Source organism: Bactrocera dorsalis, chromosome 4 (genome assembly GCF_023373825.1).
Source record: "Bactrocera dorsalis isolate Fly_Bdor chromosome 4, ASM2337382v1, whole genome shotgun sequence".
Classification (NCBI taxonomy): Eukaryota; Metazoa; Arthropoda; class Insecta; order Diptera; family Tephritidae; genus Bactrocera; species Bactrocera dorsalis.
The window spans coordinates 33,465-60,830 of record NC_064306.1 but is presented as its reverse complement, the minus strand read 5'-3'; the positions used below and the strand labels follow the sequence as shown (position 1 = coordinate 60,830).

General features: G+C 29.5%; 1 protein-coding gene and 1 long non-coding RNA gene across 51 annotated transcripts in view; one reads left to right on the top strand and one right to left on the bottom strand.

The window, feature by feature from the left end:
• Positions 1-429: 429 nt before the first annotated feature.
• On the bottom strand, positions 430-4,060 carry LOC125778297 (uncharacterized). Its single transcript, XR_007422614.1, has 3 exons — positions 3,807-4,060; positions 3,345-3,674; positions 430-1,524 (listed from the first exon to the last, which is right to left on the bottom strand). It is a non-coding gene; the product is annotated as an uncharacterized LOC125778297 (long non-coding RNA).
• A 3,783-nt stretch (positions 4,061-7,843) lies between these two features.
• LOC105230344 (sodium channel protein para) overlaps positions 7,844-27,366 on the top strand; it is a 50,969-nt gene continuing 31,446 nt past the window's right edge. For 5 of the 50 annotated variants that reach the window (XM_029552077.2, XM_029552074.2, XM_029552072.2 and 2 more), the window contains exons 1-17: positions 7,849-7,994; positions 10,367-10,901; positions 11,606-11,693; positions 11,791-11,981; positions 13,976-14,008; positions 17,143-17,298; positions 17,361-17,566; positions 20,119-20,247; positions 21,309-21,400; positions 21,508-21,784; positions 21,884-22,193; positions 22,758-23,063; positions 25,703-25,765; positions 26,462-26,642; positions 26,755-26,963; positions 27,083-27,182; positions 27,247-27,315. In XM_029552077.2, coding sequence (XP_029407937.2) covers positions 11,832-11,981; positions 13,976-14,008; positions 17,143-17,298; positions 17,361-17,566; positions 20,119-20,247; positions 21,309-21,400; positions 21,508-21,784; positions 21,884-22,193; positions 22,758-23,063; positions 25,703-25,765; positions 26,462-26,642; positions 26,755-26,963; positions 27,083-27,182; positions 27,247-27,315 — 2,281 coding nt within the window. In that variant the 5' untranslated portion in view covers positions 7,849-7,994; positions 10,367-10,901; positions 11,606-11,693; positions 11,791-11,831. Of the gene's footprint in view, positions 7,995-10,366; positions 10,902-11,605; positions 11,694-11,790; positions 11,982-13,975; positions 14,009-17,142; positions 17,299-17,360; positions 17,567-20,118; positions 20,248-21,308; positions 21,401-21,507; positions 21,785-21,883; positions 22,194-22,757; positions 23,064-25,702; positions 25,766-26,461; positions 26,643-26,754; positions 26,964-27,082; positions 27,183-27,246; positions 27,316-27,366 lie in introns of all 50 variants that reach the window. The other 45 variants (XM_029552073.2, XM_049455129.1, XM_049455130.1 and 42 more) reach the window with 28 other exon arrangements.

Sequence of the window (27,366 nt, the reverse complement as noted above, 5' to 3'; positions counted from 1 at the left end):
TAATTATAAAAATGTCAACAGCCGTACATGTTGACCCTCAAATATATCCATGAATATTTTTGAATTTTTCAATAATATAAAAATATAATACTTATTTGAAATATAACCAATGGAAGTTTATTAGAATCCGGAAACAAAGGGGAACATTTGTTTGTTAATAAACAACCCGGTGCGTATACACAGGAAAAAACCTGTTGTTAAAATATAATGGGTGAACAAAATTTGGAAAATATAGTTACTGAAAGCTGTTATAAAATATACTCGACAATTTAGCACTTTAAAAAAATGTTTTCTCGTTCAGGCGCGATTTTTAATTATCTGTCAATAACTCATTAACAATACCGTCGTCTTTCTCAATCGTAATGTTAAGTTAATCTTTTTCGCCCTAACAATAAAAACTCCATTGATTCAGTTGATGTTTGGGAGGATACATACATACATATACATATAAATATGCACATATGTATGTACGTTAAAGGAAATTCAGCCTGGCCTTACTAGGTCAAAGAATGCTGGCGCCAGTTTTTGCATTGGATAAAGCAATCCCTGAACTGTTTTTGTTGTCTTTTATTGTCAGTGTTCGTTTAGTCATGTACGTTTATTATCCTTCTAAATAAGGGACATGTATACGTTCTTACATACATATATATGTACGTATGTATATGTAAATATAATGTAACTTATAACATAAAATTCACTCTGCGAATGATTTTCATGTGCATGTGCGCTTCTTCAATGTAAATTCCCTGCAGTTAAATCAACAAGTTATAAAGATTTTGTAACTGATTTTGAACACAGATTTAACTAGTTATCCAACTGTCTTTTCTCCGTACATTTTTTCGAGTTTATGTACATACATATATGACAACTCCTAGATTACAGTCAGAAACACACCAAACTCGCACGGGTTCAAAAATAAGACGAAGCTTATCTTAAATTTCTGGTTATCTGACAAATGCAGGGAACTACAAGTTTCAAACGGACTTCGAATGGCTAATGGATTATATAAGAAGGTTTAATTCACTCGACGAAAGGTTTTAATATAATACTATAAATATAAAATAAATCTTTGGTCACCCAGTAAATTTGACATTATCTTACGAGTCAAGATTTTCTCCAATCTTATATGTTCCATAGATTCAAATATAGTCGATATAGTAATAATAAAAAAATGTCAAGTCAAGCTGAACAAGTTGACAACTTTTGGATAATAAAAACAATAAATTATTTCAATGGCTTACAATTGAAGTAATACAAAATAAAAATTAAACTCTCGTAAACATATTTTTTCATGCTTTGTTGTTTCGTTTTTATGAATATGAGCAAATAACCATACAATTCTTAAATCTACTTTTTTCGAAAACATAATTTTTTTGTATAAATTGATTTTTTTGTGCTCCTTAAATAATGTTCAAAACTGAAACGAACAAAAATACAACTGAAAAACAGTATGTATCATATTTTAATCGCCTTTCAAGGCTGCCGTCGCTATAACTTACGCAGACATAACCAGATTCAGTCAACCTGTAAAAAAAGGGTATATAAGCTTATTTTGCTAGACAAAAAATTAAATAAACAACAAAACACATAATCAATAAAAATAAATACGCCGAAATTGTTTAATTTCATTGATCATTGATCATTCAAATGCTGGTGCTACACGTTTTCTAAAGACTATAATAAATTATGTAAGCACTTTATTTTTTCAGATTTAATATTCTCGTTAAGTGTTACCGAGAGTGTGATGATTGGTAAACAAAGACTCATAATCACGATTATAATTCTTTATGCGATATCTGCTTGCTAGTTCAACGGATAACTTAGGTAACAATTGAGTAATCTGGAACAACGTGTCCCTTGGCACCATAAGAAACATCTGAAAATGAGAAAAATTTCCCCTTTTAAGAACTTTGATCGGTCAGTTTATATTAGTGCTAAATGCTTAATAGTTGAATGTGAACATTTCTTCGGAGATTACATTCATTATATTCTCAAGTGAAAAATATTTGCATATAAGCACTCGATACCGAGTGTTCAGTTTGTATAGCTTCCAGCAGTTCAAACAAAGTGCAGCTTCTTGGGGAGAAAAATGAAAAATTTTAGAACGATATCTCAAAAACTGAGGGACTAGTTCGTATATATATAGACGGACAAAGATCCAGCCAGGCAGTCTAGTTAGTTGCTACGAACATTGTGGCAAACTTAATTTACCCTGTTTATGGTATAAAAATTATGTTTTATTAAAATGGCTGACCAATTACACATTGCGTCTATTATTGATATTCTTATCGATAGCATCGCACTGTATGTGATACCACATAAGCCTTTAAGAAATGTCAATAAATCGTAATATAACTATGATAGAATTTATCTACACAAAATAAAAATTTCTTTTGGCTTAGCAAATGTTTAAAAATAAATATCATAATATTTTAACTACATACCTGTATGTATAGTATATAGAGGCTATAACTATTGCGATTGATATTTAGCCTTATCGCTACGATCCCATTTATATAATATAATTTATTTGAATTTCCAAAAAATAATGGAAAAAAGTTCGCACCGCGTAGAATAAATAAGTTCTTAAGTTATTTATTACTCAAGTAGGTAATTTGTATAGTATTTCAACCGTTCCTAATAAATCAAGTAGTTTCTATTAACACACAATTTACTTAATTTCCATTTATGTGCATTCATATCAACTAACATAACTTTTACTAATATTGATGAAAAAACTCTGCAAAAGTCTTTAAGGACTAAGAATTCAAAACAAGTTGCACACATACTTATGTACATATTCCTTTCTTCTGTGTAATTTGTATGAGTATATGTTTAATAACAGAAGATCATATAATGATTTACTATTGCATTTAAATTGATATATTAAAAACATATTCTACACATCAAAACACAGGTTGCACTTCTGTTTTGTTGTTCATACAATATATTATTCAGTTGTTATGTAAAATTTATTTTATATGCTTGTGCAAAATGTATATTATGTTATATTATTAAAAAATAACTCTCTCAGAAAAATCCCCACAAACGCTAAGTTTAACCATTATGCTAATACAGTAACTTGAGCAATGGGTATCTTTTGCTACTAGTTTTATGGACTACTACTTGAAGTTGACCTTTTGTGAAAATATTTTTTTTTCAAGAATACTTTCTAAATATAATATAACTCTAAATATTGCCCTTTCAATTAGGATTATATGATTCAGATTCAGTAGTAAAAATCAGTGATATTGTTATACAAGTTTAACTTCTCAAATCAATAAAATGATAGACATTTTGATATCTGCTAAATGGAATGATATCAGTATCAGTCAATAACATACCAAATTCAATTTTAATCGATACATAATATTGTGTAATAACGAAAGTTGAATTCTCATTCTTCACTTTTTATTATAAATTTTTCTGACCAATATTAGTTTCTATGACTACCAACTGCGAGAGTATAAAATGTTTTGGTGCACGCACCTTAATCTACTTCACAACTTTAAAAATAAAAAAAAAATTGACTACTCATAATGCGTTCCATTCCATCAAGGCATAAACGTTCCATTTTCATAAAGAGAAGCAAAGTAATGGGAGCTAAGCAAATACTCAAAAATAGACGATGATTAAGCATTTGGTACCCAGAGTCACTCTTAAGCTGCTACTTGCTGTGTTTGTTCCAGCGCAGTAGTGAAAAATTGTTCGCATATAGAAAGAATAAAAAAATTATAATTAATATTTCAATTATTTTCAACGCCCACACTATACGGGCTGCTAGCTCTGAACACATTGTGGCTCACCCAGTGCTATTCACGGCTTACAGCTTTTCTCTTACTTAGAAATCGTAGTTAGTTTTAGCACCATTGGCAATGTAACTAAACACATAGTTATATAAACAGCAATAACAAAATTGGCACTACTATAAGCTTCTATAAATTACTAATGTGTAGAGATTCAGCATTTAAATTATTCGCGATGCGCAAGCGCCGCTTAATAATCGCCGATGATTAATATTGATTTTGCTATATATTTTTTGTTCACTGTTTTAAACAAGCATTTGTACATATGTTTTTACGCATATACCCAAGTATATATAGATGTATATATGGCCAAAAGCTTACTAATTACTAATTTTATACATACAAATATGTACTTATCAAAAACGTAAATTATATAATAAGTATATATGTTTTACTTGTTTTTATTCACATATGTATGTATATACACAAATTTGTTTAAAAATCTCACAATAAAATATATAGCAGTTTCCCTATTTATTAAGTTTTTAAATTGGGGCATATTGCAATACTAAATATCATGTCGCGCTGACTTGGTTATGTTAGTGATTCGAACTTACTTAGGTATTTATTATCAGTCCATGAATGGTTGAGACCATGGCGTATACGTAATTCGTACTTATCGAACATTTCTATACATATGCATGGTTATTAATTGGTGACTTAAGTTATGTCATTTGACTCCAGTACTTTTGTGGGGGTATGTCAAGTCAATGATCTATGCATCCATGTAAAAGAGTGGTGCAAAAGTACACAGAAAGGATAACCTCCAAAATTGATTAAACATGCAAACAGAAAACACAAAATATAGTGAATGTTTAAGATTTACGATACTTGTAAATTACATTTACATACAAAAATTGGATACAGCCGCATATGCTAAAATCAAAAAAATTATTTATTCATTAGCATTCTCTGATAAAAGCTTAAGAAAGTAAATTGTACTCAGTTGCGACCATTGCTATTATTTTAAATTTTTCTATTTCGTTACTAATATGATGCGACATCTATTGGTGAAACTTTAAATAACTAAAAGCTTAAATAACATAAAATGTTAACAGAATATTCACTACTGAATAGAGAAGGCGCAAATGTTAAAAAGTTCTATTTTCAAATACAATTTCGAAAAAAATACACCATGCAATGAGGTAAACGAGGAAAGGGGATAAAAATAGACTTAAATAGGCAAAATATTTGATGTTGCAATAAGGAAACGCGGTATACAAACAGCACCACAGATAACATCTGAATATAATGTCTTTTGTATGAAGTTAAACAGCTATCTTTGTTTATTTATTTCAAATGACCAATTTGAATGTAAATATTCTCGAAATTCTCTTCCCTTCATACGCATCCACAAATATATTTTCATATACATATGTATGTATGTACATACAATATACCAATTGTAAAAAATTAAACATTCATGCAATCGATAAAAAAAAGCACAGACGCACGCACCATCATCAATCAATAATATTGCAGAAAGCGTTTGCCATATTTTCTAAATACGGTTGAACTTCCATAACTCGAACTCTTGAATTGGCAACAGAAGTCTAATTTCATACAATTTCCTTCCATAAATCGAACTTTTAAATTGACACGTTAAAACAATTCTATACAGCATTTGCACCTTCTCTATTTTTTAACATTCCCTAATTGTACTTACTTGAGATTAGAACCTATCATATTAAATTTTGTTACTTTATATGAGGAGACATCTATTGGTGGAACTTTTAAATACAAAAATCATAAAATCAATTATATTCCATTCGCAGCAATTCTAAAGTAAAATTACAGTTAAATAAACTTGTTCCTGTGACTACCCACCCACCTACTAATAACACACCATTGACGGTGTTAACGTAAAAAAAATTGAATACTTCAACCATTTAAAAAGATTATTCTGAAAATGAAAGGAAATGAAATAACTTCGAATTAATTTACAGTAAGTTTTATTGCGTTTGCAGTGATATATTGAATATCCATAATAAAATACATATGCATGTATGTATATATAATTTATATTAACAAAAATAAGTTTCTGAAACACAAATTTATTCAACATATATTACAAGTTTCAGAATTTTTCGTGTATAGTATAACTTATTACATACAGGTATTTGTGTAAAAGTCCGATTTTATTTCTCCAAAATTCCTCCCCAAATGAAAATTCAGTGTATGATAATGTTTATGTCAAAAAGACAGCTCTAGCGACATTGAGCGCAGCTGTTGTTGAAATAGAAAGTTGAAAACAATGCTCACTAAACAGTGAACCGTGAAAATAACAGCTGACTGCATTCCATGACCATGATTAAGTACATTAAGAGCTGATTTTAAAAAGCTATGTAAATTTTTCTCTAGCAATGTTAATAAAATTTGTATTGAGGGAATGCACATGCGCATTAACAATTTATCTTCTGTCATTTACATACATACATTTATGTATTAATAGTAAGGAAGAATTTACGGTACTGTGCCCATTGTATGATGTCATCAAAACAGACTTGAAATATACATACATATATATATGTAAATAAAACTTAAATATTTAAATGCACATGTATTTGTATGCAAGTAACCATATTCGGCATAAAATCCTCAGACATAAAATATTACAAAAGCGTAGAAATGTAGACAAGCTTTGGTTCACCTACACATACATACATATGTACATATATGTAAATTCGTCACTATTAACTCGTCATAATATTTAACGCACTGAAGCCACTTACCTTACCGTAGGCACTATCAAATTTTTTTTTTATTATGCAAGTTTAAACATGTGTATGTATATATGTATGTATATACACTAAACTTATCGTATCGAGGACGAATGCACTTAAACTATCCATATTTCATTTCAATCGCTGGCGCAATTTGTAATGTGTGTTAGCGGTTGGTGCATTCCTTTGCTCTAGTAGCCGTTGCTGGGGAGCTAATTTTGTGTGCGCACAAATAGTTACCATCGCAACCTTAAACGTACAAGTATATAACAAGAAATAGAATGTTAAAGAAATAAAATTATATTGATGGATTGAAGTCGCGTGAGAAGAAGGCAGTATTGGAACGGCGAGATAATGACGTCCACTAAATTGGTGTATGGTATTATAGAAAAAATGAGTGATCCAACAGTGAACAATTGCTTTATTTTCCAAATGTAAATATTCGTCTATTCTTCTTTGTCTATATTAATTTCTATAACACCAATAATAAAATGCATTTATCATGGCCTGCAGGATCTGTACAACCAATTCGTATATATGTATACAAACGTCATTCTAACCTATACGTTATAACTTTTAAATGGAAATAACATTTTTGCGGAAACGTCAATTTGAATAAGTTAAATGTGCACAAAAGAAAAACATATGTATGTACATAATCAGTCTTACTTGTTCTATATTGAAAAGTTCAATTTTTAATACTATTTACATATACATATATGTAGTATATAGTATTTTTTGTTCTTTCGCATCGTATTAAGGACTCTTATACCGTTTATGAATGGGAATTTGAACAGGATTAATTTTCAACCCTACTCTACCTCTCTGCCATCTATTCTATTATTACCCATTTTGTGTTGTTTTCAATATCCTCTGATTTTTCTTTTTCTTTTAAAAATGAGTCAGTTATATGTGTCGACTTCGTTGCCTGACGTTTCTACAATTATCTGTCAAAATTTGACGAAAAATTACCGATAGTTCGATAAATGTTGGAGGAGCATAAAACGAAGCAATTCGTATCCGCTCGGGTGTCCTAATGACCGAGTATTGTGACCGTAAACGGGTTGGTGCTGGCAAACGGGTGGGGTCATTGAGTGGCCGCCAAAGGCAGACTTTATGATGTGTTTGTAGTTTGTTGTAAAGCGAAAAGACCGTGGCACATGGTGTGTGAGGTATTGCGTGCGACATGCAACTTATGTATGTGTATATATCCCAGGCGCCAATATATCTTTTCGTTAAATAATCACACGAACTTACAAACAATTTTTTTGTTTTTGCAGCAAACTTAACGAAGCATAGACTTCCAAGGTATTCATTTCAAGCACAAGACGACAGTTTAAACGAACCACAGAGGCGAACGGATTTTCGGGTAAAAGGCAACGCTTGCAACACTTATTAACTGTTCACTTCCCTAAGTCAATACATAGAAAATATACTATAAGGATTTTTTCAAGCTGGCTAAAATGTAATTTAAACGGTTTTTTTATAATATTTTCTTGAAAATCGGTTCGTTTTTATGAAAGCGCAATATGTTAACACTAAGCATCAGTTTTTTTAGTGTTTAACATTGCGAATTAAAAAAAAAGAAAATTATAAAATAATATAGTGTATATGTATATTTATAGAAATTTTTCTTGATATCAAAGATAACCTGAAAATAGTATAAAATTATACAATTTAAAGAAATGATAGAAAAAAATTGACTTTCGATTTTTCTATCCGGGGTTGTGTATCTGGTAAAATGGTATGAGTATCGGTGGAGTGTGAAAAGGAAGGCACAAGCTTAAACGAAGGAAAGGCAATACCAGTTCCATACCCACACGAGTAAAAGGCGAGCAAAGCACAAGGATATGGCATTAAACGCCACCCAGAGTAGCAATACTTTAGATGTACAATATATGTATATATATCCATGTCCCCTATTGAATACGTATAGAAAAAATATATACATATGTCATCTACATACATACATATATGAGTGAATATAAGTATGAGTTTTCACGAAGCACCTATGTCAGAAGACCGAATACATTGCCAAGAGTGAAACGTTTATTCAAATTTTATTTTTATTAGCCAGTACGACGAAGTTCTTTGAGTGTAGAACGAAAATCACATTTAATTGTGGGTTACTTTCGTACAAGTTGAAAAATATTGCGTTTCACGACATTTATAACTTAAATACTCGTTTTTGCTAAGGTGGAACCAGGTAGATAATAAAAAAAGTGCACGATTTTAGAAAAAAGTGAAATTAAATTTTTTTCTTTCATCGCTATAAGAATACAGTGTTCAGCCTTTGCTGATTCATTACTTCGTCATACTATGCTGTTGCTGTTTTTTCGTCCTACAAATGGTGTCATATCTGTTGTCTTTCTGTCGTTTCTGTTGCCGATGGCACTGCTGTTGCTACCGCTGAGGCGGATGGTTCTTTCGAAGTTGCCGCAATACCTCTTCCCCAGTTAACGTGATCTTTGCAATATTAAATAAAGTGGTAAATTTAGTTGTTAACTAAAAATTCGCATAAAATAATACTTACGTGTTTTATATTGAGCAAAAACGAAAGGCTAATAAAACATATAAAGTGATATAATTATTAGTGTCGTAAATTCTAATTTCCAGAAATATAAGTTTAAACAGAAATCCTATAAATAATATATATATTTCTAGCTTGAACCGAAATCAATAGTTTCTTCTAATATTTTCCGGATTATTTCATTCTACAACACGTTGCCTCTATTATTGGGCGTATGCGTGACTTATGTATAAAAATCGATATTAGGGATTTTCATTGAATAATTCTATTTTCGTGATTATCAATGTAAACCCTTCGGCACTAGATGACGAAGCAATGTATACATTTGTACATACATATGTATGTATATACAAATATATATGTATACATATATAAATATTAAATATCGTACTTATTAGCACCTATTTTATTCACAATTTCGTCTTTTTAATGTCCTTGTAGTTTTAATTCACATACATATGTATGTACATACATTTTGTATACTTATTGTGGTATTTTATGTACGTGTTCACACTCATACAATTAACCTACATATAGATATTTCAGATTATGTAATAAAGGTGCTTTATAATATCAAATGGAGTAAAAGTTCGACGTATTCCAAAACAACGGTTATATTTTGTTGTTGATTTCTTTATGTATACAACGAGAATGATATGTTTAAATAACAGTTTCTTAGCCCCTCTAAATGTGAAAAAGTATTTTAAGATGAAATTTGTGTTTTAAATTTTATTAAAACTTTATTAACTTTTTTTAGAATGGTTTAATTTGGTCTTTTTTTATATTGTAAAGGTAAAAACAAAATCGAAAACAGAATTGCCGTTGAATATTATTTCCCAATTTGGCTAGTGTGATACTAAGATTTTAAGTGATACAGTGTAAATAAACTAAATTAATAAGCATACATGTATGTATGTACTACGAACTAATGAAATATATTTAATACAATACTTCCTTGTGAGTAGTAGATCGTGCTTCCATAGATGATAAAAGTGACTACGATATTTATTTTTGTTATATGCCTGTGTAATATATCTATTAATATAAGCTTATATTCAAAGAAAGTCAAAGTAAGAAATTTAAAAAAGTCCGTAAAAAGCGCATATCTCTCCTTATAAGGGATATAATTCTCAATATTTATAATGTGAAGGTGCAAAAAAAGTTGTATATATGTACATATGTATATGTGTATATTTGTGTATATATTCATTCATAAGTGAAATAATAAGAATAAAAATTAAATGTTCTAATAAAAGTGAATGTGCATATGCTCATACATATACATACATATGTATATTTGAAAATAGTGTGAAGCTATAAAAAAACATATATTTAGCGAAAAGTAATAAGTGGTGTTGTTGAAAACTCTTTCAAAGTGATTTAAAGAGATATATTTCATATCAAAAAGAGTTAACGTTCGTAACAACAGTAGCAACAGCAGCAACAATTATACTCGTAATATATCGAATTATTAAAATTAACAGACGCTTGGTCGGTTGCTTCTTGATACCATTCCTCATAATTTAATCATAATATTATTTCTACCATCCTTACGTTGTTACAATTTATGTCTGTAAATCAACGCACTTAAAAACCAGTAGCAAATAAATAAAAATGAAACCAATAATTTATTTCGACAATTTACTTATGTGTAATGCCAAGTGTGAGCTGCTGTAAAAATACGGAGCCATTTAGTTCTAAAATAGTTCACAACATTTACACAAAGGGACTTAATACGCTCTCCTGAACAATCTCAGGTCAACCTTAAATAGGTTGTTAACAACATATAACCACAGCAAGGATCATTGTAATCAAAAGCAATTAATTTTGCTGGGATCAAAGGTAGGTGTGACTTACTATATTAACAATATTTCATTAATTATTTTTCAAACAAACGTATGTATTTGTAAAATGCCGTAGTTTTTAAGAGGCCGAGCTTATTTTCAACGTTTTTACCATTGATTGCAAAGCAGTTTAATAAGATCCTAGTAATTTGTTTACAGCTATTGAAACATACATACATACATACAAATACACTGGAATTAAAGCTGTTGTGAAGTATATATTTGCATACATATGTATATGCATCAATGTAAATTGGAACATAACATCCTATTCTCTCTCTCTCTTCTACTGCGCATAACAGACATCTGTAAATGAGAATTCAGAGAGAATGGTTCCGAATGAGTTTCGTTAAGTTTCCAAATGTCATTGACTACGTACAAATAAATATGTGAAAATGTGATAAAAACAAAAAGGATAACAAGTATTTATGCAAGCTCCCAATGCTCTCGGCGCACTTTTGATTTTAAGTATTATTGTTTTTTTATTTAGTAACAATATATAAACCTATAATCCTAGCTCTCTGACGCCGATAATTCTGAATATTCAATATCTTTAGTAGTTTACTATAAAATATTTCCCATACGCAAATAAATAATTCGGTATCTTCTTTGATACCTTTGCATTTCTTTATCGTCAACATATTTGACAACTTAACTGTAAATTTCGAATTTCCTTAAAGGAACTAAAATTTTTTATTGCAGATTTATAAAAGCGGAGGGCGCTTATTGAAAATGGCGCCTCGGATATAGCTGTAATCCAAAGCTAACCCGCGACATCCATGTGCCTCATGTAAGAATTTTTATTCCATCCATTATTTATTTTTTTTTTAATAAACTATATACATTTACTGTTATTGTGTAATTACTCGAAAAAATAACTTTGACAGGCCTTGGAAATCTGAGGCTCTCACTGCTGGCCGTATAGACAATGACAGAAGATTCCGACTCGATATCTGAGGAAGAACGTAGCTTGTTCCGTCCCTTCACCCGCGAATCGTTGATTCAAATTGAAAAACGCATAGCCGCTGAATATGAAAAACAAAAGGAGTTTGAAAGAAAAAGAGCCGAGGGCGAGGTGGTAAATACTTTAATTCGACATTGTGTTACACAATTAGTTAACTTCTCAATATGTTTAAACTTAATGTTTGGTTTATTATTAAATCAACATCTTACGTATATTTGTGCATACACCTTTTATCTCAAAGTATTATTTATATTTTTAAAGTTATTATATACTCTTTACCAATAAGTAATACATAGTATTCATGGTTATTCAAAATGGTTTCGGTAATAATCAGACTTCTCCAAATGAAAATGTGTAGCCATTAGTACTTCATTGCCGATTATAACAATTTATAATGGTTTACTTCATTTTACATTTGTACTGCACAGTTACTGTACCTAGAACATAAACTGGCATAGTGTATGCGATTCTTCTCTTAATAATCGCAATGTGTCCAAAGTAACTAAAATATTCCATATTGATTTGTTATACCTATTCCTCAAATAAAGGATTTCATTAAAAAATTATATACAGTTAAATTCCACATAACCGGACACACAACGTCGCAACATTTTTGTTCGGTGTTAAAAACGAGAAGTAGAAATTGTACACAGGTGTCCGGTTATAAAGACGGTCCGTTATGGGAATTTCACTGTATACATGCATATGTACATATAAGAATTGAGAGGATACTAAGAACTTTTTATCCATGTAATAAAAATGTATATAAACATATACATATGTACATATGCATACCATTATGTGAAAATCACATTTGAAGTCTCTCGTATATAAGTATCTCTTAATAGAACAGCAGCGATAGAAATTTGGTTTATTAAATGTCCTTAATTTTCTATTTTATTATTTAAAAACCTGGCACTTTTTTGAATTGTCGTAAATTTCAAATGCTTGCATTGAATTTAAAACTGTTTTGAACTAATGGAAAGAGCTTCTACTTGTAACTGTATTATAAAATAGTTATTTGCGTGTTCTATAAAATATTTTTGTTTGAAAATACGTAATAATACTAATAATATACTCGTATATGTAGATAACGTCATTTACTGTTTTGGAAACACCAACCTCTGTGTCATATCCTAATAATTTAGGGTGTTAATTCTTCTACAAATAAATTAAGCATCTTAGTCTCTTCACATGCCCCATCATATTTTTATAGCAAGTATCTATTAATGCCTCAAAATTACAATTTATTTACTAACATAACTATGTACAATATATGATTATACATTATATTCGCTATACATTTTATTTTACTTTAACTCATAATTTGTGTTAGAATCGAATGTAAACGTTATTTTTGCTTATATTTGACATTGTTTGGTATATGTATATAAAATTGTATTATTTCATATAATGTAATATGAATTTAACTACTTGCCGATGTATATACATATATGTATATATACATACATGTTTCAGTTATTGGTTTTAAATATTATTTTGTTTCACATACCTTTTTGTTTAAGTTAATGGGCTACATTTTAAATATATTTTACAGTGGAGAATATATTTTAACAAATTGGGCTACAAACAAAATTTTAAACTCTATATATATTTATATATTGTTTCCGTTAAAATAATTGTAGCGATAAATATAAAATAATAATAACCCATATTTGAAATATGGTGTCAATCACTTCGCCACAAATTATTAATTTACGAGCAAAGTGACATGTATATTAAGAATTCTTAATAAGTTTAACAAAACATTGATTTTAAAGGTTGCTGGCGAAAGTTATACACATAATTTTGTTTCTTATTTCTCTCTTTTTCTCTATCTTTTTCTTCCTAATATTATAACCAAACAAAACAACTTTCCCTTTTTCTATTTTCTCTTTTACGTGGTTTCATATTACCTCTAATTGAAAATAATCAAATACTAATTAATGTTTATGATGTTGTACCAAATAATACAATATCACTCCTGAATAAATCACCATCGTACCGCTTATCATTCATCGGTTATCTTTTAAACAAAATCTCAATACTAAATTCATACCGTTACATTTCAAATTTTATTAAAATTATTCGATAAAATCTTCATTCAGCCGCAATATGGTCGCAAGAAAAAACAAAAAGAAGTAAGACTTTTCAGAAATAGTAAATCAATTGTTTTATTCAAGCAGCTGTTTGCCTACTTTATTTTATTTCTACAAACATATATGCACTTCTAATTCTTACTCAAATAAGCTTTTACTTTTTTTTGCCGATTTAGGTATAACCGTATATATATAATAATACAGTTAGGGTTTTCATCTGATAGTTATTTTAGCCTTACTCATAGGTCAGAGTTTTTTTAATAAATTCGAACCAATAAGTCCTAACCATGCACACTTCAACCCATTTTGTATAAAATCCATAAATCTATGCAATTGTGCATATGACAACCACGGACAATTACTTATTTGGTCTATGTACATACTAATTTTTTAAATGTCATTTAATCAAGTAGTTAGCTCTTCATTCTTCTAAAGGAATACACTTTCTTGAATTGAAAACTTAAGTTTATTTGTATGGCTCTTTATTTCTTTTTAAGTAAAATTTTTAAAATATGTAGTATACATAAGTGGCACAAAGACACTGCCAATTAAAACTGTATTAGAGAGTCTAAAAAAATTTGTTACTACATTCAATATATTAATTACATACATACACACATATATACTAACGAATGCATGTGTCATGATCATTAAGTTTTTCTTTTCTATATGTTATGTCGAATAGTTGTAACTTAAATTTATCATTTCAAAAATGTAAGCAAAATTTTACGTGTATAAAAGTGTCTATTTTAATCAATCATCCGTAATAATAATCTGCCGAATTATATATATTTTGTTAAGTTACTAAGAATGTTAAATCAAAGTCTATATTATTTGTTTAATATGTATACGTATCTATAAATAAGTGACTGTCGTTCCTAAAAGAAAGCGGCAGCGGCGCATACCTAAATAAGGGTGGCAGCAACGCTGAGCCTTGAACGCCACGCTTATCGCTTTTTGGGTACGCCAGTGAATCAGTGTTTAATCGCATAATTTCGGAATTTAAAAGCTAAGCTCTTATATTTTGCAAAATGACGGTATATCATTTTCATTTCACGTCATGACATTTTTATGCATATGTGCGTATTTACATTTATACTGACACTCGAATCACAACGAAAATATGTTAGTAGTTAGGTACCTCTAAATAAAATTGAGCATACACATATGTATGTACGTGCATAAGAAAAATATAGATTTACATATATACATATGTGAGTAAGAGTAAATACCTTCCAATTCGTAGGAATAGTTTAAAATGTTACATGAAAATTAATTAGGTTGTTCTACATTGATATTAGGAAGTAATTTTCTTTTGACCATACTACGCAGATGTCTGATGATTTAGATTTTGGGGTGCAACAATTTCCAGCGCTTTTTGCTGAAAATGCATACATACAAATACATATGTATGTGTATTATATAAATGTATAACGGCCTACAATACACATGCATACAGCTGGGTAATGTTGCATTAAATAGAGTGTTATAACATCGCAAATTTCATTCTTTCCGAAAAAGGTACAAATTTAAAAATTCCTAAGAAAATAACGTTTATGAGCAACAGGTAACTTTCAAGTATCACGTTTTCTATAATAGTTTTTATTTGTAGTAAACATTATTCCTATTGCAGTTTTCCACACTTACTATTATTTTTTCATTGCAATAAAGTATTTACATACTTAAAAGTATAACTGCGTCATATAAATATATTTTATTTACTTAAAAATTAAATATTTGTGCTAAAACCATCATAAAAATATTAGATTTAGTTTTGTTTAACTAAACTAGCTGTTGATATAAACACATACATAAGTAGATTCTTATTTGAAAATAAGTAATGAAGTATAGGAGGGTTCTATATAAGCATAGCTGGGCAAAACTACCTACAAATGTGTTTTTATGTAGAATACAACTTTACTATGTGTGGGACACTAAACACCTATCAAGCTGTCATAAGAAGAATTACTTGAGATTTACATATTTATATATGTTACCCACGATACCAGCAATAAAAATTGTATAGTATAGTGTTAAGGAAATTTATTTGGATTAGGTATAACATAGTATAATGGAAGGATAAGGATAAGGATAAGGATATTCTTGACTGCATGTCTGTTTAAATAAAAAATTAACCAATGGTTATAACATCGCTTGTTTTTTTAGAAAATGTTTAATTTCAATAACATTAACTCAATCTAAGCAATATTTAGTGGACAATACTTATGTGCCACCTCCTTAACATCGCCACTTCTAATCGGCAATATCTTCGTCTATCTCTTATATGTCAGTTAAATGACATGTTTTATATAAAACTACTGATTTGCGTCTAGTGAGTTAACTTTAAAGCGAAGGGGATAAGTAATATAAATTTTTGGTTATTTGCTGTGTTCACAGAATCCGGTCGGTTGCTTAATAACGATAATATCGGCTTCGTATTTTTTATATTATTTTTTCCAGGATCTATGTGGAAATATATAGGGCTACATAACTTTTGTTTCCACCAAAATTAGCCCTTCCTTTATATTCTTAAATATGACAGTGGACTGTTTCTGGGTATTTTTTATAAGAGTATAGTTTTAAAAACATTATTTGAGATTCACTTATCAGTAATTTATTTTGTACGTGTATGTATGTACAGCAGACAGTAGCTTTTATTGTCATTGTATAAGTATATTATATAAATGTGCTACGTTTGCAACTTTGTGTTTATGCCGTATCTACACCACTCTTTTGCTTTAGCTTCTCAATTGAAACAGCTATGTATTGTTAAATATAAATGAGTTTCAGTTATTGTTTTATTCAATATTTAAAAGCATTTTACTATTCTTATTACCTAAATTCGTGATTCGGACAAAAAGATCACAGACAATAATTTTGAAAACCGAATACAAAAATAATATTAGGAATCAAAATTGTTTAAATCTACCAAAATCAATATGCTGCCTTAACAAAACCCACCACTTAGTTTTATATTTAATTACACACTTTGACCTAATTTTCATTGAATATGATTACACTTTTGTAATTTTGAGACTCATGTCTTTATATAGCTGAGTTTGCCATCAATCTCACATTCGTAATTTTTTACTAATCTATCATTTTCAACGTATTTTCTGTACTACCAAATATTCTTACAACTACACCTAATGGAATATTGAAATCGAAAATCACAGATCCGATATGATGACGAGGATGAGGATGAAGGTCCACAACCGGATCCTACACTTGAACAGGGCGTGCCAATACCTGTTCGATTGCAGGGCAGCTTCCCTCCGGAACTGGCCTCCACTCCTCTCGAGGATATTGATCCTTTTTATAACAATGTACTGGTATGTAATTTATGTAATTAGGTTTGGTCCTGAAATATTTAATGCCTTCTTTCTTTTTGCAGACCTTTGTAGTTGTAAGTAAGGGAAAAGATATTTTTCGCTTTTCTGCATCAAAAGCAATGTGGTTGCTCGACCCGTTCAATCCCATACGTCGCGTAGCTATTTATATTTTAGTGCATCCGTTGTTTTCGTTATTTATAATTACAACTATTCTGGTTAACTGCATTTTGATGATCATGCCTACAACGCCGACAGTCGAATCCACTGAGTGAGTATAACCTTCCAGTAATTTATATATCCCCATGTTATATGTTTTTGGCTAAAGAGGAGAGTAAGTGCATATAAGCATACATATTTTTTCTATGTAAACATATACACGCAAATATGTATTGATATAGGACTTCTGTGATAGTAGTACTTGATTACTACTCTTTAATTTAAACTTTACCAAAACTACACTTACGCTCATGTATATTAAAAAGAAATTATTGTATACATGAGTAATATACAAGGAAATTTGGAACACTACTATATGTATGTATAGATACCCAAATTTAATCTAAGCCACAATCAAATTAATTTATACTTGCCATTTATTTGATTTAACATAGTACTTATTAATCATTTTCTATTAGAATAAAATGATGAGTGTAGCAAATTGTACGCGTTAATGTTTGTGATGTAAATATACCTTATTATATAAATTTCTCTTCGTATAATTTTGATTATAATTTCGAATAAATTTAGAAATTTATATAAATAAATGTGAAAGTAGAATGATATAATTAAATTAGAAGTCGAAATATTTATAATAGTTATTATATCAAACAAATGATTCCAATACACAAGTAGAGTTTAAAAATTGTTTTTATGTTATATACAATTTTTGAAGAGTAAATTAGAAGTTTATATAATTATAATGATGAGTACAGTATTCAAAACAAATTTAGCCTTATTAAGTAGTTATCGTTATCAGTAACATTCAGCTTTTTGGCTATATACATATATATTTAAGCGGGGTTTTTACCCATTGACCAGGTATTTATTCATGTTCACCCTCAAGTATACTCACACAAATATATATACATTTGCCTGCATAAAAGACCAATTTTGCTTTGACATAATATAATTTAAATTAGAATAAAATGTCAAGTACTGAAAAAGTGTAATAACATTTAAACAGTATCGCTTCCAAATAATATTTTATACACCACTTATGTCCTTTTTGAAATACTACATATCATTTCGAAGAAAATTATGTAATACTGGGTAATGTGTATTTATTGTACAACGTCCTTATCACAAATGTAAATAGTTCTCATCTAACAGATTGGTAAACTTTGTTAGCTTTTCCTTATATAAATGGAAACTTAGATAGTAGCAGACCATATTATATATTAAAGTAATTTAAATGGCTTGGAAATATATACATACATACATGTACATATATATTATTTTTTTTTATTATTCAAGTTCTTTACCAAAGAGTTATCCTATTAAGCTATTTTTTTTATTTAATTAAACTGTAAATAGTAAAAATATTAAAAATAATTACTTACTGGGCCGCGTAAAAAAACACATGCAATTACTATAACAAATAAATGTAAATTTTTGTAACAGTCGACTTTCATTAAATATACAACATAAAATACGAATTAAAAATCAACCCTTAATAACTAAGTAGTAGTGTGCAAATAATAAAAGTATTTACTCGTATTCTTGTACAGTTCTCCAACCAACTAGATGCAAAATAAGTAGCGGAAATGTAAAACAAATATATGATTTGTGTTTCATAAAAAGAAAATAAAATAAAAAAATAGAAATGTATTTATCTACGTAGAAATGATGTTCATATTTAATGTATTAGAGCGGCGAAAAAGTAACGTCATTTTTTTAGCTGATGTCAATATTGTCATCGTAGATTTTGTATTTGAATGAGTACCCTAGCAGTTGCGGATAAACAAGTGGACCTGAAGTAAATAATGGACCTGAAAAATACTGTCTTTTTTGCAGTTATAAAATATCTACTAATTACCTGCTATTGAAGAAAATATTCTGCAATTTCAGCTAAAGGCAAAGGTCGCCATCAAATACAAACTAAATTAGTCAAATCAATGTAAGAAGAACATTATCAATTATCACTTACAATATTTACTACTACTTTATCGAAGCTTTGGAAAATACCTTAATCAGATCGAATTCCGACTTCATACGCTCTTTTAATTATAGATATTTATAGTATGTATAAACTTATGTATATACTTACATAAGAACACAATGTGGATTACAATTTCAAAATGTACTATTATCGATCGAAAAAGATGTAATACAATGACAAATATGATATTTACATACACATATGTATGTATACGAACACTATTACTCATCATTTAGTCTTTACCAGAATCAGCTCAAACATATAAAAATATCTACATAATTGATGAATAGATGTATTTAATCTAATCTGCTGAAAGTTCCCACACAAATATTTGTTAGAGGTATTAGCTAAACATATATTTTGACAATTAAAATATTTCGTCATTTAAATGATGATAAAATGCATCTAGCTTTTCTAAACATTTATTATGCTAGGAACAAGTCATATCTTACTTAATTAATTTTTTTCATAAAACATTTTGTTACTGACAATACAATGATAAAAAATATTATATAAATTGCGTTTGAATAGGTACTTTGTAAGTAATTTTAAGTCAAGATTAAATGATTAAAAGAAGTTAAAATATCGAATTTATAATAATTATAAACCAAAGGTGAAACATTTAATATGAAGCTACAGAAAATTTAAAAATTCGTTTTTAGGGTGATATTCACCGGAATCTACACATTTGAATCAGCTGTTAAAGTGATGGCACGAGGTTTCATTTTATGCCCGTTTACGTATCTTAGAGATGCATGGAATTGGCTGGACTTCGTAGTAATAGCTTTAGCGTGAGTTTATAACAATATATATATATATATTCAGTTGAATTATCATAGTGTATTTTTAGTATTATTTTAATTGCTTATTTATTTTTTAACTGTATTTAGAAATGCTTATTCTACTTTATTTTCTTTGTGAATTAATTACATTATCTGTATTAAATATACATATTATATACATATGTATAGACGAAGTTACATATTTTCTGTAATTGATCACATACATCACTTTCATACTAATTACTAAATACAATTTCATTCATTTTTCGTTTGCACTTTGTCATAATATATTTTTTCCCGACGCAATAGTAAAGTATTAGACAATCGGAGTAGATTCATTACTTCAATATACACCTACATACATAAGTATGTATGTATACTCATACACATTATTCTAAATCTTCATCATCATAGATAAAAATGCATAAAACTAAGACCGATATTCATCGAGTTCGTAATTTGCTAAAAAAATTGTATTGCATGTTCTATCATTAGTCGCATATACATAATCATTACTCTCGCATATATTATTAAATATATGTATAATCATTAGTTTTTACACCATACGGTCGCAATATTTGATCTAATTTATAATCTTTATTGAAATATAAGAAATCCATCTTAGATTGAGCAAAGTAATATTTAAAACTTTTGAAAAACTCTTATTTTGAAAGTATTAAAATATTCTAAAAATATATACATAAATATGTGTAATTGCTCATTGCTTTTGCAGTGAATAAAAATTTTGAAGTTTTATCTGTTATAACAAATTATGAACATCTCAAGAAACCGCATCGGTTTTCAAAATACGTTTACACACATTAATTAAAAAATTATATTGTATATATATCTCATTTAAAGCAATTCCTTTTATGTTCACATATAAACACCCAGAGCGTTTTCAGAACTCTTCGTTTAATTTTGTAAGTGGCATTTATCACTGAATACAGCAGCTCACTTATAAATATTACATACAAGAAATATGCATTTTTTCGTAATACTAATAAAGCGTTTTAATTTTATTCCTTCATTTATGATACATATTGTTCGCTCTCGATGCTCTTCTGTAGTTATGTGACTATGGGTATTGACTTAGGTAACCTCGCAGCATTGAGAACCTTTAGGGTATTGCGTGCACTTAAAACAGTAGCCATCGTGCCAGGTAAATAAAAATATTTACTTTTTTTCCAATAGGCTATATCTGGGAAATCTAGAAGTTTACTATTCTATTTAATTCATATTCTACTCTTAATATACTTATTTTCTTAGGCTTGAAGACTATTGTTGGTGCTGTCATCGAATCTGTAAAAAATTTGCGTGATGTGATAATTTTAACAATGTTCTCGCTGTCAGTATTTGCTCTGATGGGGCTACAAATTTACATGGGTGTTCTAACACAGAAGTGCATTAAAAAATTTCCCTTGGATGGTTCATGGGGAAATTTGACTGATGAAAACTGGGACTACCATAATCGCAATAGTTCGAATTGGTATTCAGAGGATGATGGTTATTCCTTCCCCCTTTGTGGGAACATATCGGGTGCTGGGTGAGTTAATATCTTCGATAAAAAATGCATACATAGCTAAATAAATATAGTGGTATATATTTATTCTATACATATTTTTAAACATTTATTCATATGCAGGCAATGTAGTGATGAGTACGTTTGTCTGCAGGGCTTTGGTCCTAATCCAAATTATGGATACACCAGTTTCGATTCATTCGGTTGGGCTTTCCTCTCGGCGTTCCGTCTAATGACACAGGACTTTTGGGAAGATTTGTACCAGCTCGTTCTTAGAGCGGCTGGTCCCTGGCACATGCTGTTTTTTATAGTCATCATCTTCCTAGGTTCATTCTATCTTGTGAATTTGATTTTGGCCATTGTTGCCATGTCTTATGACGAATTACAAAAGAAGGCCGAAGAAGAAGAGGCTGCCGAAGAGGAGGCGATTCGTGTAAGTAGTACTATGCATGCGAGTAAATATATTCAATTTTAATTTGGCACCGAGCGGCCAGGCTCGAGCAGGCCGATTAGAGTGGAAATATTTACTCAACCCATTGAATGTTGAGTGGTTTGTTTTGCCTTTGTTATAACTACTGTACAAACTTTGTTTTCTTCGGAAGATTTTACAAATGTATGTATTAACTTTTATTGTGATATAATATCAATTATTTTATATTACATTGTTAGTACGAAATGAATTTCTTCATATAACAGCATTTGCGATATATGATAATTATTACAACCCCCGTGAACACATTCAATTCTACGATACTGAAAGAATCCGATTAAATTACGAAACAAACTAACGAGTACCTTAGTTTTCTGAAAAAAAAATAATGTGCATGTGCGAAAGGTATTTATTATTCGGATAATCGAAAGGTTTCTTCAACTTCGTCCAATGAACAATGTTTGATGGCTTTGGTGGCTTTAATTTTTATTTGCATAGCACGCAGTTTGAAATATTCAAACGCACCTGAAGCTTAACCCTTCAACCTCAATTAATATATCCTTGTAGGAAGCAGAAGAAGCGGCGGCAGCAAAAGCTGCCAAGTTGGAAGAACGAGCAAATGCAGCAGCACAAGCAGCGGCAGATGCAGCTGAAGCGGCCGAAGCAGCCTTGCATCCGGAACTGGCAAAAAGTCCCACATATTCGTGTATTAGCTATGAGCTCTTTGTTGGTGCCGAGAAAGGGAACGATGACAACAATAAGGAGAAAATGTCGATACGCAGCGTTGAAGTTGTATCGGAGTCGGTGAGCGTTATTCAAAGACAACCAGCACCTACCACAGCACCCGCTACTAAAGTCAGAAAAGTAAGCACGGTAAGTATATTACAGCTGGCTGATCTGCTTAAAATGTATTTATTTTTGCTTTTCTTTCCGCCTTGCCAACTTTTATTTTATATAAATTATTCGAAATTTTATTATAAGATATCCAGATATTTTTTATTGTATACTATATTATTTTGTAGTCCAATAATTTCCAGCGCTGTACAAAAATTCGAATCAATCACCTTTAGATGTAAATTCGATTACATTTTGTTAAAATAACTAGTATCATTTCCTTATATAAATTTATATTATTATTAACGGATGCATGTAAAATGCTTGCTTGAATGCTTTGTTTTTTTTTTTTTTTTTTATAAGTTATATTGTATTTTTCAAATGACGAGAATAGAGTATATATATTATTCAGGGGCAAGTTAGATTACTGCTGAGGAGATGGATGCAAGCTCAGTGGGTTTTCAACTGTATTCTGAAAAATTTTTCATATGTTTAGTAGTACAATAGCGATAGCTTGAACTGTTGAACCTGGTTTTATATATGTTTCTCCATTCATTGGGTTAATTATGTTTTTGAAGGTAAATACAAACTTAGAAATCTGAAAGATTATACTGAAAAAATGTTACTTATATTGGTATTCTGCTTGAGACGATTGTCTCATGTCTAATTGTCACAATCGTAATTTAGTGACTCTGTTAGTTAGGAGTCTCATTTTGGTATTCTGGCAGATACAGTATACTACTATAATCTTACTCACAGTTACGTAATTCCAGCCCTAGCTATTAAATAAACAACACTGTATAAAATCTCATGTGCTATTTGTACAAATGAGCCCATTAAATTCTAGTAACCGTCATTCAAGTTTAAGTATTTAGCTTGAAAGAGTTTTTTTTTTATTTCGTAAGGGCCCAATTTAGCAATTTTTCCGATATTTTCATTGGTCCTTGATTCAGATATTGTAAAGTGAAAGAGTGACATGGAATATAAAATAGTGTTATAAGGGTAGTACGCCTTATTGTTCTCATATTTCGCCCGCTTTCATAAATTTGGTTGAAATCGGTCGATTAGTTCCTGGCATAGACATATAAATTCAACTACAAGCAGCTAGTGTTTCTTCAATCAAATTTACCGCTTCTGAAATGCTTGAGTGACTTAAAGTTATATAATTAGGTGGTGGTTATGGTTATGAGGTTTTCCCCTGTATGTGAAAGTGCGGCAAGTACTTGTCCTCAGTTGTAGTTAATACAGCTTCAGTAATTTGTGAGATAGGTACATTAACCTATTGACAAGCTAAACATATTTATGCATATATTTATATGTATATGTTTATATTATATATATGTATTTATCATGCATAGAAATTATTTTAAGCTTTATGGATACAAATAATAAAAAAGATTATGGTATGTACGCAATTGAAATGCTGTATTATTGACTATAAATGTAGCCAGCTGTTAATATCAGTTTACACCTTCAACATAGTAAAATACCAAAATTTATTTTAAAACCTTTTCTTCCTAAATGTTTAAATTTAACGCTTTTAAATCTTATCCGTATAATACTGATAATATAAATGTTTTGTTACCCTTTAATTTTCCTCACCCCGAATTCCTGTATTTTTTATCTGATTAATGATTGGAAGTAATGCTACTACAATGCTAAATAGCTTCGATTCTTAACGCTATCATATTTTATGCATTTTTCGGTCAAAATATTTCTCATATCACAAAGCTGTAATAAGTTCTACAAATTTTAAATAGTTTTTAAAAATTGCAAAGCTTTTATTATAATTTTTTTTAATAAAAATTAAATGAATTTTGGTCCATCGTTATTGAAGGTAGGTGTAAATCTTGTTGTATTGTAAACAATCATTTTATAATATACCTATAACTTATTCAATATCAAATATCTTTTCCCGATTGGGACACTTCTGATACATAACTATATATTTAAATATTATATTTATAAAAATTATGCACTAACAAACACGACCCTTCTCATTCTCCCATTTTTTTATACATTCATGCTCGTAGTTTTGATATTTGTAATTAAAAGAAAAAACAGGGACCGTAACAGTTATGAGGAAATGGGCAAAAAAATCAAGTTGAATAATTATTTTTCAGTTTTGATTTTGAAAACGATTATATTGTGAGGAAAAAAAATCATATTTTAAAGTTTTTGACATATTTGTGTATTCCTCCTACAATATTTCTAAAATAATATAATAATTTTGTATTTGCACATTAATATGCTTAATGTAATAACATCCAAACATTTATGATCATATATTTTTACTCGCGAAAAATGTATGTTTAAATGCATTGTTATTTAATTTTCTCATAAAGAAAATATACATACATAACTTTAGTTGATTATTTTTTCACTCAAATTAACCTTGGTTTTGTTTCTCCTTATATTTGTATGCCATCAATGTATATTAAATCTGTTATACTACAAGCATAGTACACAAAATATATATACAATTTTAAATATAATTTATTCTTCAACTTCAAATTTTTCGTACATAAATTTAATGCACCTAAAATGACCAAATCTTAGATTGATATGTATCCAAGAAAACACGGAAATAATATGAAATAGTTTGAATATACAATTTTTTATTTACTTATATTTTTCTATTTCTTCTTCTATATACTTTTATTTGTTACAAAACATAGACATCCTTATCCTTACCTGGTTCACCGTTTAACATACGCAGGGGATCACGTAGTTCACATAAGGTAAGCGCTATTAATCAACTCCACCCCGCGGGTAAAGAATACGGGACATACATGAAAATAAACATAAGCACCTAATCATTCTTGTAATAATATTCCTGAACGCACCGTACGAATACTAAGCCATATATTTTAAGTTAGACGCACGAACTGAAAAAAAATTCAAAGTTTTAGTCAATGTCGATATAATTTAAACCTGATACAAAATAAAAACTTTTCTAAAAGAAATTAAATCAATACATGTATGTAATATGTGAAATATCTTTGTATACGAACTGATGTACTATCTTTTAGTAATAATTGTTTATCTGTAACCATATTTTTGTACTGTTTGATGCCCATGTTATTCATGTGATTTTCATAACACTCCCATGTCACTCATATATTTTTCGCAACAAATTAATAGACCAATCAATTTAAAATAAATAACAGCTCTTGGTAAACTTACTTGCTGTCTCTCCATGTTTATTATAATTAGTTTTGTACTGACACTGCTTACAATGTTTTACGATGATTTTTAACTTTATTTTTTAACTAGTTTAACCTTTTCTAGGTTTCTCATTTTATTTTTTCATAATCATTATTTCTAAAAGTTCTTTTTTCAACATTTTCTTACAAATTTAAATATGTATTATAGAAAAACACCTAGGTAAAATAAATTAAACTTATTCATGCATGTATTTCATTTTTAACTATTAGTACACAATTCGAAATGGGCGAGGTCGTTTCGGTATTCCTGGGAGTGATCGAAAACCCCTTGTACTGTCAACATATCAGGATGCGCAACAGCATTTGCCATATGCTGATGATTCGAACGCAGTAACACCGATGTCCGAAGAGAATGGCGCTATTATTGTGCCGGTATATTATGGCAATTTAGGTTAGTAATATTAATATATTTATATCAAATTAAAATTTCTCAAGCCTTAATTAATAGTCTATGAAATATTTTCTTGAATTGTCATTCAATTTATGGAAGTAAAATATTCCAGGTTCTAGACATTCATCATATACCTCGCATCAATCACGAATCTCGTATACATCGCATGGCGATCTGTTAGGGGGTATGGTGGCTATGGGTGTCAGCACGATGACTAAAGAAAGTAAACTAAGAAGCCGTAATACGCGTAACCAGTCAGCGGGTGCATCAAATGGCACTAGTTATGTCGATACAAATCACAAGGAATTACACCGAGACTTTGTAATTATGTTGATTAAACATATATGAATATTGAAATAATGCGTATCCCTATATATTGTATATATGTACATAAGTATTATTTAATTTCTTTGAATTTTTTCTCTCACTCGTCGTTTCAGGAAATGGGCCTTGAATGTACCGATGAAACTGGAAAGATAAAACATCACGACAATCCTTTTATAGAGCCCGTCCAAAACCAAACAGTCGTCGACATGAAAGGTCATATTATATATGTAAATATATTTTCTTTTTCTTATAATAATATATTTAACTCAAATTGCAGATGTGATGGTTTTAAATGATATCATAGAGCAAGCCGCTGGTCGGCATAGTCGTGCTAGTGACCGTGGTGGTAAGACAATAACTTCAAAAACATGATATTTTTTTATTTTGATATTTTTTT